The 15396-nt window shown below is 39.8% G+C and overlaps 1 protein-coding gene across 1 annotated transcript in view; it reads left to right on the plus strand.

The window, feature by feature from the left end:
- CNTNAP5 (contactin associated protein family member 5) overlaps positions 1-15396 on the plus strand; it is an 884418-nt gene that overhangs the window by 380852 nt on the left and 488170 nt on the right. The window contains exon 4 of the mRNA XM_007456361.1: positions 14540-14687. Coding sequence (XP_007456423.1) covers positions 14540-14687 — 148 coding nt within the window. The remainder of the gene's footprint in view (positions 1-14539; positions 14688-15396) is intronic.

Genomic DNA, 15396 nt, shown 5'->3' on the forward strand with positions numbered 1-15396 from the left:
GAGACTTTAATGAGATTTGCCTTGCAAATAACTTTAATATGGGAAAACTAAGAATAAAGTGGGGAGGGCTTCCCTGGTGGCACAGTGGTTGGGAGTCTGCCTGCCGATGCAGGGGACACGGGTTCATGCCCTGGTTCGGGAGGATCCCATATGCCGCGGAGCGGCTGGGCCTGTGAGCCATGGCCGCTGAGCCTGCACGTCTGGAGCCTGTGCTCCATGGCGGGAGACGCCACAGTGGTGAGAGGCCCGCATACCGCAAAAAAAAATAATAATAAAAAAAATAATAAAGTGGGGAATTCCCTGGCAGTCCAGCGGTTAGGACTCTGCACTTTCACTGCTGAGGGCCTGGGTTCGACCCCTGGTCAGGGAACTAAGATCCCACAAAATGAGTGTGCAGCCAAAAAAAAAAAAAGAATAAAGTGGTTAACCTTAGGACTTCACTTAAAATTCCATTTTCTAAACTGACCAGGCAGCAACCAAGTTTCAGGAGGATAACTGACAGCTCGGGTCAGGACACAGAGACTAGGAGAAAAATGACAACTTGGGCACTGATTGCACAAGAGCACATGCATGATAAAGGTTGTGTCAGGGCTGGGATGGGAATGAGGAAACACTCATACCCACTAGAGGACATTTCTACTGCCGAATACAGAGGAATAAATAAATATCTCTTCAATGGTACCGTTACACAACCTGGAAAGAGCAAGAGCACACAGTTCCTAAGATAAGAGAACAGGACATAAATACATGACTGTAGCTCAAATTGTGGTCAATACCAAATGGGGATGAAAGTTTTCCTCTACTGTTGCCTTGAATCCTTGAGTTGTTCCTCTACTTTTGAGGCCATAACCAGGCAAAGGGAGCAGGGTGAAAAGTGGCCAGGATCAGTCATCCTCTTTGCCAACTATTAAGATCAAACTAGAAAAGTGGGACAACTCAAAAACAGCAGTCAAGGGCTGGCCTGGTGGTCCTAGCCTCATTAAATAACTGCTTCTATGAAATTACAGGTAGATGTACCACATATGCACTTATAATGGGCAATGTACTGCAAACAAGTTAGAAAAAAACATTCAGTAGTTTAATTGTCCTTTTTATCTCCTTCAAGTCTATAATTTTAGAATCCTTGTCGGCAAATAGTGGCCAGTGCCTAACATCTACTTTTCACTTCCTTTTCTCTAAGTGACTATCTGAAACACATTTAACACGAAGCCCTAAAAAGCAGATTGGAACATGGAGGCCTGAGTGGGTTTATCCATTTTAGTTGTAACTCTGTGGTTTGCATGTTAATTACCACCTACCTTATTAAATATATCTTATTAAATACCAAAAGCTGTATTTCTAATTTACTCTGGGCTGCTAGAACCTTTCTTAGTTTAAGTTTTCACACTTTTTTGGGGAGAACCCTTTGAATGTCATTCAGAAAATTTAAGTATGGTTGACAAATACCTTGCATGGGGCTAGAGGGTATTAATAAGAAGTCATTGCTGTGAAATATACTCTCAAACAAAGATATTTGTACACAAGAATTAGCTATTGAAATCTGTCTTCCTCTCTTTCTGTCTCTGTCTCTCTCTGTAAGAGTATGGCTTGTATTAGTGTGAATCTACTATGTGCAATGTCATTTGCATATAGTTTTTAATGTAAGATTCACAACCCTGGAGATTTTATTTTCACCCTTTTCCTGGTAAGGAAACCATGATTCATAAACGTTATGACCCTTTGTTCATTCACTCAGTCATTCAGCAACTCACTATTAACAGTGTGAGCGACAGGAGACTGTGTGCAATTCACTGATTTTGAAACACTACATAGATTTGGTTTGGGTTACTGAATGCCATTTCAACGTACCTTTAAGAAATACTGTGTTTGAGTTACTTTACTTAGTATGATAATCTCTAGGTCCATCCATGTTACTGTAAATGGCATTATTTCATTCTTTTTTATGGCTGAGTTATATTCCATTGTATATATGTACCACACCTTCTTTATCCATTCATCAGTCAATGGACATTTAGGTTGCTTCTGTGTCTTGGCTATTGTAAATAGTGCAGACAGAGAAAGATAAATATCACATGATATCACTTATATGTGGAATCCAAAAAATGATACATTTTTACAAAGCAGAAATAGACCCACAGATATAGAAAACAAACTTACGGTTACCAAAGTGGAAAGGGAGGGAGGAGGGATAAATTAGGAGCTTGGGATTAACATATACGCACTACTATATGTAAAATAGATGATCAGCAAGGACCTACTATATAACACAGGGAACTCAATCTCTTGTAATAACCTATAATGGAAAATAATCTAAAAAATAATAGATAATATATGTATATGTATAACTGAGTCACTTTGCTGTACACCTGAAACTAACACAACACTGTAAATCAACTATATTTCAATAAACACTTCAAAAAATGAAATATTTTGTTCCATGTGCTGGGCTAGACATCCCAGTTTAAAATAACATGTGATCTGTATCCCAAAGGGAGTTACAGTCTAAGACCCTTGCTGGGACAGCAGAGCAAATCTCAGAGTTGTTAGGATTAGTACACAAAGCTCATCCCCTTTCTCTACCATTTTACTGCTTCTCTTAATATGGACCCTGGGGCAGGGCGGTGTGTTTGGCAGAGCTCCAGACTTGAAATGAAATCTCCTTGAGAATCCCTGATATTCCATGTCAAGTTTACTGAGGCAGAATTTGGTGGTTGCACCTGTTACTTCTTTCCTGGACTGCAGTTAGGCAAATTAACATCTTCCCTGTGGCACCCGGATGCTTGCAATCTGGCTGCCAGTGAGAACGTCAGTGCAGGTTGGCTCAACATGGTGTATTCCTTGAATTCAAATGAGATGCTTGGGTGGCAGCGAACCCAGAACTGTCCACTGTCCATTAATAAGTGCTAGGCATGGTCCTCCTTAGCCTCACCATTTATGCCCACTCCATTATCTGGCTAAGAAAGCGGGAAAAGAGCATCTGCACCTTCATCATGATCCCAGGATCTTCCATTCATCAACCAAAATGTTTAATGTCAAGGAATGGGTATCATAGGAGAAGGAGCTGAAGGTTGACTCTGACACTCTCGCTTCATTTACCTGTGGACCCTTCTACCTGCTTAAGGATGAGGAAGCTTCCCCATCCCGCACCCCATGAGCCCACTCTGTGTGCTTGTTTTCTTTTGTAAGCACATAGGGATTTAGCATCTCTGATTCTCAAGCTCCTTTCACTCTAGGGATAGAAAGGGAGCCAGAAAAACCAACTTCTGCATTGTTCCTGTATAGGGACAAAATCAATGAGCAGTTTTGTCAAGAACCACATGTGGGCTTCCCTGATGTGCTGTGGTTAAGAATCTGCCTGCCGATGCAGGGGACACGGGTTCAAGCGCTGGTCCAGAAAGATCCCACGTGCCGCGGAGCAACTAAGCCTGCACCACAACTACTGAGCCTGCGATCTAGATCCTGTGAGCCACACCTACTGAGTCTGCATGCCACAACTACTGAGCCTGTGCTCTAGAGCCTGTGAGCCACAACTACTGAAGCCCATGTGCCTAGAGCCCGCACTCCGCAACAAGAGGAGCCACCGCAGGGAGAAGCCCACGCACTGCAAGGAAGAATAGCCCCTGCTCACCACAGCTAGAGAAAGCCCGTGCAGAGCAATGAAGACCCAACAAAGCCAAAAATAAATAAATAAATTAATTTAAGAACCATATGCATGATATTTTAAAATAGTAATGATACGCGGGGCGGCTGGGCCGGTGGGCCGTGGCCGCTGAGCCTGCGCGTCCGGGGCCTGTGCTCCGCGGCGGGAGGGGCCACAGCAGTGAGAGGCCCGCATACCGCAAAAAAAAAAAATATATATATATATAGTAATGATAACATGTATCTGGTGACAATAGTGTAATACCTGAACCCAAATTATGTATAACAGCATTTGAGGTGGGGTGAGAACAAAGCAGACTTCTGACAAGTAATGTATGTGATACTGTTCAGAATTAACCTCTCTGATCCCTGGGGTTTCCTGGTGAGGTGGGGACACTATATTGATTGGCTGCACCATTGTAAGATGTATTCAGAAAGGCTAAATGTACGTGTGTGGGTATTTGTGTGTCAGGGCTGCCTTCCTTAGTTAGGAAGTTGGCTAAAACCTTCCCGATGATAAAGCAAGTGAAGTAAACTAAAATATGCAGAGGGCAAAGCAATCTTCTGGTTTCAGAAACCTGATATAAAGAGGTGATATTGGGAATGGAATAAAAGGGTCACTGGGCTTTAATCAGAATCTTTATAATCCAGTCCCTATTTGATCCTTTCTTATTACTTATGATTCCACTTAAATTCTCCCAAACTCATCTTCTCATCTTTAAAATAATACAGATTTCCTACCTCACAGAGATGTTATGATCAGATTAGGTGATGAATTTCGCTTCTCCCCATCAAGCACATTTCTGCTCTGATTTCTATCATCAGAGCTTAGCTCTGCCCTCCCCTGGGATTTCATACGCATGGAATCACACAGTCTGTGCCCTTTATGGCTGGCTGCTTTTATTGGTTAGTAGAATTCCAGTCTACTACTCTTTTGAGTTCAGTCTACTCTTTCTATCTTTCTGGAGTGGGAGCATAGAGTTTTAATTTTATATTTTTCCTCTTATATAAAAAAAAATTTAAAGCGATGAATTGTCTTCTAAGAACCGCTTTGGCTGCTTTCCACAAATTTTGATACAGAGTTTCTATCATTGTTCAATTTCCATTGTTTTCTAATTTCCATTGTGGTTTCTTGTTGACCTGAGGATTATTTGGAGATGTGTTTATTAACTTCTATTATTATCAATTCCTAATTTAATTTAATTGTGGTTAGAAATCAAAATATGGTTTCTTTGGAACTTATGTTATTGGGTAGGATATAGTGTCTCTTAGTGAATATTCCATGTGCATTTGAAAACTATATAATCTGCAGTATTCAGTGAAGTATTCTATGAACATTAATTAACCAATTTCTCTGATAATGTTGTTTGAATCTTTTATATCCTTGCTGATTATTTTTGAATCTTTGTTGTAGGTGCCTGTGCCTTTAGCTGTTTTTATCTTCAAGATGAAATGACACTTTATAATTTTGAGAATCTCCCCTCTTATAATACAGCCTACTTTGTCTGATATTAATAGAGAAAATTCAGGTTTATAGTGCCTATTATTTGCATGTCATGTCTTTCCCCACCATTTTACTTTCAACCTGTCAATGTCTTTATTATTAAAAAAGAGTATCATACAAAAAGTACATAAAAAGGCCTTGCTTTTTTATCTAGCCTGACAATTCATGCCTTTTAATTGCAGGTTTACTCAGTTTTCTTTTTTTAAACATCCTTATTGGAGTATAATTGTTTTACAATGGTGTGTTAGTTTCTGCTGTATAACAAAGTGAATCAGCTATACGTATACATACACCCCCATATCTCCTCCCTCTTGCATCTCCCTCCCACTCTATATCCCACCCCTCTAGGTGGACACAAAGCACCGAGCTGATCTCCCTGTGCTATGCGGCTGCTTCCCACTAGCTATCTGTTTTACATTTGGTAGTGTATATATGTCCATGCCACTCTTTCACTTTGTCCCAGCTTACCCTTCCCCCTCTGTGTGTCCTCAGCTCCACTCTCTGTGTCTGCATCTTTATTCCTGTCCTGCCCCTAGGTTCTTCAGAACCATCTCCCTTTTTTTTCTTCATGAGTCTGGTGAATGGTTTATCAATTTTGTGTATCTTCTCAAAGAACCAGCTTTTAGTTTTACAGATCTTTGCTATCATTTCCTTCATTTCGTTTCTTTGTTTGTTTGTTTGTTTGTTTGTTTGCGGTATGCGGGCCTCTCACTGTTGTGGCCTCTCCCGTTGCGGAGCACAGGCTCTGGACGCGCAGGCTCTGTGGCCATGGCTCACGGGCCCAGCTGCTCCACGGCATGTGGGATCTTCCCAGACCGGTGCACGAACCCGTGTCCCCTGCATTGGCAGGCGGACTCCCAACCACTGTGCCACCAGGGAAGCCCCTCCTTCATTTCTTTCTCATTTATTTCTGATCTGATCTTTATGATTTCTTTCCTTCTGCTAACTTTGGGTTATTTTTGTTCTTCTTTCTCTAATTGCTTTAGGTGTAAGGTTAGGTTGTTTATTTGATGTTTCTTGTTTCTTGAGGTAGGATTGTATTGCTATAAACGTCCCTCTTAGAATGGCTTTTGCTGCATCCCATAGGTTTTGGGTCGTTGTGTTTTCATTGTCATTTGTTACTAGGTATTTTTTTAATTTCTTCTTTGATTTCTTCAGTGATCTCTTGGTTATTTAGTAGTGTATTGTTTAGCCTTCATGTGTTTGTATTTTTTAGATTTTTTCTGTAATTGATATCTATTCTCATAGCATTGTGGTCAGAAAAGATACTTGGTACAATTTCAATTTTCTTAAATTTACCAAAGCTTGATTTGTGACCCAAGATATGATCTATCCTGGAGATAGTTCCATGAGCACTTGAGAAGAAAGTGTAATCTACTGTTTGGGGATGGAATATCCTATAAATATCAATTAAGTCCATCTTGTTTAATGTATCATTTAAAGCTTGTGTTTCCTTATTTATTTTCATTTTGGATGATATGTCCATTGGTGAAAGTGGGGTGTTAAAGTCCCCTACTATGATTGTGTTGATTTCCCCTTTTATGGCTGTTAGCCTTTGCCTTAGGTATGGAGGTGTTCCTATGTTGGGTGCATAAATATTTACAATTGTTAACTTTGGGTTATTTTTGTTCTTCTTTCTCTAATTGCTTTAGGTGTAAGGTTAGGTTGTTTATTTGATGTTTCTTGTTTCTTGAGGTAGGATTGTATTGCTATAAACGTCCCTCTTAGAATGGCTTTTGCTGCATCCCATAGGTTTTGGGTCGTTGTGTTTTCATTGTCATTTGTTACTAGGTATTTTTTTAATTTCTTCTTTGATTTCTTCAGTGATCTCTTGGTTATTTAGTAGTGTATTGTTTAGCCTTCATGTGTTTGTATTTTTTAGATTTTTTCTGTAATTGATATCTATTCTCATAGCATTGTGGTCAGAAAAGATACTTGGTACAATTTCAATTTTCTTAAATTTACCAAAGCTTGATTTGTGACCCAAGATATGATCTATCCTGGAGATAGTTCCATGAGCACTTGAGAAGAAAGTGTAATCTACTGTTTGGGGATGGAATATCCTATAAATATCAATTAAGTCCATCTTGTTTAATGTATCATTTAAAGCTTGTGTTTCCTTATTTATTTTCATTTTGGATGATATGTCCATTGGTGAAAGTGGGGTGTTAAAGTCCCCTACTATGATTGTGTTGATTTCCCCTTTTATGGCTGTTAGCCTTTGCCTTAGGTATGGAGGTGTTCCTATGTTGGGTGCATAAATATTTACAATTGTTATATCTTCTTCTTAGATTGATCCCTTCATCATTATGTACTGTCCTTCTTTGTCTCTTGTAATAGTCTTTATTTTAAAGTCTATTTCTTCTGTTATGAGAATTGCTATTCCAGCTTTCTTTTGATTTACATTTGCATGGAATATCTTTTTCCATCTCCTCACTTTCAGTCTGTATGTGTCCCTAGGTCTGAAGTGGGTCTCTTGTAGACTGCATATGTATGGGTCTTCTCTTTGTATCCATTCAGCCAGTCTATGTCTTTTGGTTGGAGCATTTAATCCATATGTATTTAAGGTAGTTATCAATATGTATGTTCCTATTACCATTTTCTTAATTGTGTTGGGTTTGTTATTGTAAGTCTTTTCCTTCTCTTGTGTTTCCTGCCTAGAGAATTTCCTTTAACATTTGTTGTAGAGCTGGTTTGGTGATGCTGAATTCTCTTAGCTTTTGCTTATCTTTAAAGATTTTAATTTCTCCATCGAATCTCAGTGAGATCCTTGCTGGGTAGAGTAATCTTGCTTGTAGGATTTTCCCTTTAATCACTTTAAATCTGTCCTGCCACTCTCTTCTGACTTGCAGAGTTTCTGCTGAAAGATCAGCTGTTAACCTTATGGGGAGTCCTTTGTATGTTAATTGTTGCTTTTCCCTTGCTGCTTTTAATATTTTTTCTTTGTATTTAATTTTCTATAGTTTGATTAATATGTGTCTTGGCATGTTTCTCCTTGGATTTATCCTGTATGGGACTCTCTGTGCTTCCTGGACTTGACTATTTCCTTTCCTATATTAGGGAGGTTTTCAACTATAATCTCTTCAAATATTTTCTCATTCCGTTTTCCTTTCTCTTTTCTTCTGGACCCCTATAATTCCAATGTTGGTGCATTTTATGTTGTCCCAGAGGTCTCTGATAATGTCCTCAATTCTTTTCATTCTTTTTTCTTTATTCTGCTCTGTGGTAGTTATTTCCACTATTTTATCTTCCAGGTCACTTATCCGTTTTTCTGACTCAGTTATTCTGCTGTTGTTTCCTTCTAGAGAATTTTTAATTTCATTTATTGTGTTGTTCATCATTGTTTGTTTGTGCTTTCATTCTTCTAGGTCCTTGTTAAATGTTTCTTGTATTTTCTCCATTCTATTTCCAAGATTTTTGATCATTTTACTATCATTACTGTGAATTCTTTTTCAGGTAGACTGCCTATTTCCTCTTCACTTGTTTGGTCTGGTGGGTTTTTATCTTGCTCCTTCTTCTGCTGCATATTTCTCTGTCTTCTCATTTTGCTTAACTTACTGTGTTTGGGGTCTCTGTTTCGCAGGCTGTGGGTTCATACTTCCCGTTGTTTTTGGTGTCTGCTCCCAGGGGGTATGGTTGGTTCAGTGTGTTGTGTAGGCTTCCTGCTGGAGGGGATTGGTGCCTGTGTTCTGGTGGATGAGGCTGGATCTTGTCTTTCTGGTGGGCAGGACCACATCTGGTGGTGTTTTGGGGTGTCTGTGGACTTATTATGATTTAGGCAGCCTCTCTGCTAATGGGTGGGATTCTGTTCCTGTCTTGCTAGTTGTTTGGCATGGGGTGGCCAGCAATGTAGCTTGCTGGTCATTGAGTGGAGCTGGGTATTAGTGTTTAGATGGAGATCTCTGGGAGAGCTTGTACCGTTTGGTATTACATGGTGCTGGGAGTTCTCTGGGGATCCAATGTCCTGAACTTGGCTGTCACACCTCAGAGGCTCAGGCATGACACCTAGCCAGAGCACCAAGACCCTGTCAGCCACATGGCTCAGAAGAAAAGGGAGAAAAAGAAAGAAAGAAAAATAAATAAATAAAATAAAGTAAAGTAATTAAAATAGAAAAAAAATATTAAAAACCAAAAATTAAAAATAATATAAAAAGGGAAAGAAAGAAGAGAGAAACCAAACCTAAAAACAAATCCACCAATTATAAAGTGCTAAAAACTATACTAAAAACAAACAAACAAAAAAACAAACAAACAAAAATGGACAGAACCTTAGGACAAATGGCAAAAGCAAAGCTATACAGACAAAATCACACAAAGAAACATACACATACACACAAAAAGAGAAAAAGGTAAAACAATATATGTATATTAAAAAAATTTAAAAAAGGAAGAGAGCAATCAAATCAATAAACAAATCTACCAGTGATAATAAGCTATAAATACTAAACTAAGATAAACATAAAACCAGAAACAAATTAGATGCAGAAAGCAACCCCAAGCCTACAGTTGCTCCCAAAGTCCACCACCCCAATTTTGGGATGATTCATTGTCTATTCATGTTTTCCATAGATGCAGGGTACATCAGGTTGATTATGGAGATTTAATCTGCTGCTCCTGAGGCTGCTGGGTGAGATTTCCCTTTCTCTTCTTTGTTTGCACAGCTCCGAGGGGTTCAGCTTTGGATTTGTCCTGGCCTCTGCGTGTAGGTCGCCTGAGGGCATCTGTTCTTCGCTCAGACAGGACGGAGTTAAAGTAGCAACGGATGAGGAGGCTCTGGCTCACTCAGGCCAGGGGGAAGGAGGGATACCAAATGTGGGGCAAGCCTGCGGTGGCAGAGGCTAGCCTGACATTGCAACAGCCTGTGGCGAGCCCTGTGTTCTCCCAGGGAAGTTGTCCCTGGATCACGGGACCCTGGCAGTGGTGGGCTACACAGGCTCCCGGGAGGAGAGGTGTGGATAGTGACCTGTGCTCGCACACAGGCTTCTTGGTGGCTGCAACAGCAGCCTTAGTGTTTAATGCCCGTCTCTGGGGTCCGTGCTGATGGCTGTGGTTACCGCCCATCTCTGGAGCTTGTTTAGGCGGTACTCTGAATCTCCTCTCCTCGTACACCCTGAAACAAGGTTCTCTTGCCTCTTAGCCAGGTCCAGACTTTTTCCCAGTCTCCCTCCTGGCTAGCTGTGGTGCACTAGCCCCCTTCAGGCTGTGTTTATGCAGCCAACCCCAGTCCTCTCCGTGGGATCCAACCTCCGTAGCCTGAGCCTCAGTTCCCAGCCCCCACTCACCCCGGTGGGTGAGCAGACAAGCCTCTTGGGCTGTTGAGTGCTGGTTGGCACTGATCCTCTGTATGGGAATCTCTCTGCTTTGCCCTCTGCACCCCTGTGGCTGTGCTCTCCTCCGTGGCTCCTAAGCTTCCCCGTCTCCTCCAGTGAAAGGGCTTCCTAGTGTGTGGAAACTTTTCCTCCTTCACAGCTCCCTCCCAGAGATGCAGGTACCATCCCTATTCTTCTGTCTCTGCTTTTTCTTTTTTCTTTTGCCCTACCCATGTACGTGGAGAGTTTCTTGCCTTTTGGGAGCTCTGAGGTGTTCTGCCAGCGTTCAGTAGGTGTTCTGTAAGAGTTGTTCCACATTGTATTTGTGGGGAGGAAGGTGATCTCCACGTCTTACTTCTCTGCCATCTTGAAAGCGCCCCTCAGTTTTCTTTTAATGAATTATCAATTGGGAAAGTTTTAAGTTCACTATCTTGAAATTTCTTTTTTATTTTTTGCCTCTGTATTTATTCTTTTCTCATTTTCTGTCTCATCTCTTCTTAAATGAGGATTGGTGTTTCTGCTGTTGTTGTTGTTATTATATTTTAGTGTTCCATACTCTCTTTTGTTAGCTTTGTGGCTATACCACTTTGGTTTATTTTTATGCATCTTTGACATTGAAATTTACTTTAAATTGACATTATACCATTTTATATATAACCTTAGGGCCTTGCAATTATATATAATTGTAAGGGCCTTACAGTTATATATAATTATGTATAATTATAATTGTATAATTCTGTTTAGCCTACATTCCATCCTTTGTGGTTTTATTGACATATGTTTACTTCTACATTTGCTATCAACATCACAATATACTATTATTTTCCCTTTAAACTATGTATTGATGTTTAAAGTGTTTAAGAAAAGAAAGAAAAATAGTCATATTTAGCCACCTATTTACAACTTTGTTCACTCTTCATCCCTTCTTGTACACGAATGTTCCATCTGGAACCAGTTTCTTTAGACTGTAGACTTATTTAATTAATTTTATTTTATTTATTTTTAGCTATGTTTGGTCTTTGTTGCTGCAAGTGGACTTTCTCTAGTTGTGGTGAGTGGGGACTACTCTTTGTTGTGGTGCACAGGTTTCTCACTGCAATGTCTTCTCTTGTTGCAGAGCATGGGCTCTAAGTGCTCAGGCTCAGTAGTCGTGGCTCACAGGCTCTAGAGTGCAGGCTCAGTAGTTGTGGCACACAGGCTTAGCTGCTCTGCGGCGAAAATGTGGGATGTTCCCAGACCAGGACTCGAACCCGTGTCCCCTGCATTGTCAGGCAGATTCTTAACCACTGCACCACCAAGGAAGTCCTATTTAGCAATTCTTAACAGTGGAGGTCTGTAGGTAATAAATTATCACAGCTTTTGTTTCAGTGAAACAGTGCTTATTTTTCCTTCAAATTTGAAAGCCATTTTTGCTGGATGTAGAGTGCTAGGTTGAGAGTTTCCTACTTTTAGCATTTGTTGGTCTCCGTTGTTCCCCATGAGAAGTCATCTGTCATTCACACTGTTGTTCAGTTGTTGTCTTTGGCAGTTGAGCTGACTTTGAGTTGGTGGTAGCTTTACTGTATCTAGCAGGGCCTTGGGACCCAAGCATCTGGAGAGTAAGGTCTGTCTTTGCTTTTCATTCTGGACTACAACTTCTTGCATTGCTAAGCAATGATTGTCTTTGATGTTGTAGGAAGATGAACTGACGAACCTGGTGAGAGTTTCATTGCAGCATCCTTTAGATTCAATCTTCTTCTAGCTTTATGTGTTTCAGAGGTGATTTTAGGCTACTAGCTCCAGGAGGACTCTGGGACCATGCATCGCACACTTTGAAATCTCGTAACTTTGAGACCTTGGGTTTGCTTGAATGTGAGCTTATGAGACTACAAAACTGCAAATAACATGACTCTGGAATAGTAGGACTTTGAGACTATGAGATGTTGAGATTGCAAGATTGAAAGATAGAGTCAGAAAGAATAAGTCATTTGTCCAGTGTTACAAAGTCACGCCAGGTTGCTGCCCCTTTGGATGAGAATCCAGGATTTCCTCTTCAGAGCACACAGAATCTGAGTTAAGAAATCCTACAAAGGATTTCCAGCTCCCCAAATAAGCCTTTTTATCTAGAATTATGCAACCAGGATTTCAATATCAGTTTAAGATATATTCAGTCTACAAATCACATAGAACCCAAGACAGGTGCCCCCATTACCCTCAGTGTGAATAAAGGTCTGTTTAAAATTCAGTTTCTATAAGTGATGCTGCAAACACAGGGCCTTTACATGCTTGGGGAGTGGGTTGTAGCAAACACAATTAACAGGGAATCCAGAGAACTGAACGGAAGTCTCCCAAGTTAGGCTGTAAAAAAACATGAAATACCTTCAGTGTGTCTAAAAGAGTGAAAAACTACCAGAACTTCTGGCCACAACCCAAACTCATATTTTAAAGAAGTACATTTTGAAAAGAGCTACACTCTACAGGGAAGAGTCCTTCCTAGGTGGGAAAGGGATTGAGGAGGTTTTATATCTTCACATGTTGCTAAAATTGGAACAAGACATGTGGAAGATAAACCTGCAAAATAGAGCCATTCTTTTCTGGATTGAGACAATGGCCAAACCTTTGACAAACCTACAGACAAGAATGTTGGATTTGAATCTCAAGAAATTCTTCTCCTCCAAGTCATTCTCTTGCACCAGAGTTTTTCTGCAAAGTAGAAAGTAAGCTTCTCCCTTCTTCATAAGCCACCATATGATATAAAACAGTGATTTTATTAATTGCAGAATATCAGAGTTATTAGCCAGTGGGTGTGTTGTGTCCAGCAGAAATGTCAGATTGTTCAAAGTACCCTAGATTCACAGGTGTTATGAGGAGATATTCAAGGTTGAGATTTGGATCATTGAAATGGATTCCATTCCATACATACATCCGTTACTTGCTCTCTTTGGCCATTTGAGAAACCAATGGATCTTCTTTTTATTGTTTGGTATTGATATGACATTAGCATGCAGGCATTATCTGTGAATATTTGAGTCAGAAAAGAAGGTAGATGATAGCTTATTCATAATGAAGCAGGCAAACCAATGTGCTAGCTCACATCCTACCTTAAAGATTAGGTACAGTTGAGCTGATGAGAAAGTTCTGGGGATGGATAGTGGTGATGGTTGCACAATAATGTGAATGTACTTTATACCACTGAACTATATACTTTAAAATGGTTAAAATGGTAAATTTTATTTTATGCATATTTTACCTCAGTGGGGGGAAAAAAAGATTAGGTTTGAGACTTTGGATTCCATCTGCAGAAAAAGTTCTATTCTAGAAATCATTCATCCAAATGAAGGCTAGGAGGCATAATTTTCATGTGCCAAATATCTCCCATGCTGTGTATGCCTTTGCTTAAACTTCACAAGGAAATGTGAATATAAATTACATAAAAACCAGAGCCTCCTGTTCTCCCTCATGGAGCAATTAACAATGGAATAGTTGAAAAGTGTGTGACTGTAGAAAAACCATAGGCTTTGGAATAAGACAACTTTGGAATTGAATCATAGACTAATTACTAACCAATTAGATGATTTGAAGATTTTTTTCCCTCCTCCTTTCTCTATCTCTAGGCTTCAGATTTCTTTTTAATCTGTAAAATAGTAATAATGATAATAGAAAGTGCTTAGCGTAGTGACTGGCTTCAATTAATGGTAACAATTACTTCTGTGAAAGCCTCTCCTTCTAAGAGGAGATTTTTCAGATATCTTCCATACTGCAGTGATTATGAACATTAGGAGTATCAGAACTTCACTGTGTTATTTACTTCGTATAGCTTTTAGATGTCATGTCTTATGACTTACTAAGATTGACTTATTTATAAAATGTGGAGGAGGGAGTTTCTTAAAGAATAATGTACAGTATCTCTGAAAAAAAAATACTGTACAGGACATAATGCAGAATTTTCACCAGAGTCAGATTTCATTTGTAAGATCTGAGAAGTTGAAGATTTTCTCTAAAAGTTTATGGAGCGACATAGGTGGATTTCCACATATGGTCCTTGAGCTCACGTGAAGGTTCTGCCATGGTGTCACAGACCTTACCTGGCCTCCTTTTCTCCCCACAGACCTTTGCAGGAAACATGAACGCTGACAGTGTGATGCACCACAAGTTACTGCACTCTGTGAGAGCCCGGTTCGTTCGCTTTGTGCCCCTGGAGTGGAATCCAAGTGGAAAGATCGGCATGAGGGTTGAGGTCTATGGATGCTCCTATAGTAAGTACCCACGTGGATTATCAACACGTGTGTGTTGGCAAGTGACATGACCCAAGCTGTATCATGGTTACTGACATTGAGAATGCAATCTCAATCGTTTTAAAGTTATTTCTACACTTTAATGACTTATGCATATTTGAAACTGTGAAATTCAACCCAGAGGTAGAAAAACTCTTTAATCTGTACAAGATTTATTTCATTAACCACAATGTTTAAGAGTGATGCTATACACCCTAATACAGAAGGAGTGATTCAAAATCCATCGAGTTAAAGGTCAGAGACAAAGTCAGTGGCTTTGAATCCCCAGTCAGTAAGAGTTAGAAAGCCTTTTCACTTGCCTTGGAATGATGACACATAACATCAGTAGATCGCTGTTTTGAGAGATGATACTTATTTTAAAGGTTGGTCTTAAGCTTCAGTAACAGTGTCATCTCATATCCTCTGTAGTCACAGCTGCACCCTAACCCAACTGCTTTGTTTTCTGTGGGGCAGAGAGCAAAATCTACTAGTTCTTAGGTTATTTAGGGATGAAGTAACTTGGTGGTGAGAAGATGCTATGGGTTTATCAAAAAAATGTTCAAAATGAAGAGCTCTTGGAATTTGAGATACCATTTGCCTTTGCAATACTAAAATAATTTGTTTATTTCTTTACTAGAAGTGTGGGGAAGTATTATAAAACTCTCCCCTTCCTTGTTCTAGAAGGGAAAGA

The sequence above is a fragment of the Lipotes vexillifer genome, unplaced genomic scaffold, assembly GCF_000442215.2.
Source record: "Lipotes vexillifer unplaced genomic scaffold, Lipotes_vexillifer_v1.1 scaffold3, whole genome shotgun sequence".
Lineage (NCBI taxonomy): Eukaryota > Metazoa > Chordata > Mammalia > Artiodactyla > Lipotidae > Lipotes > Lipotes vexillifer.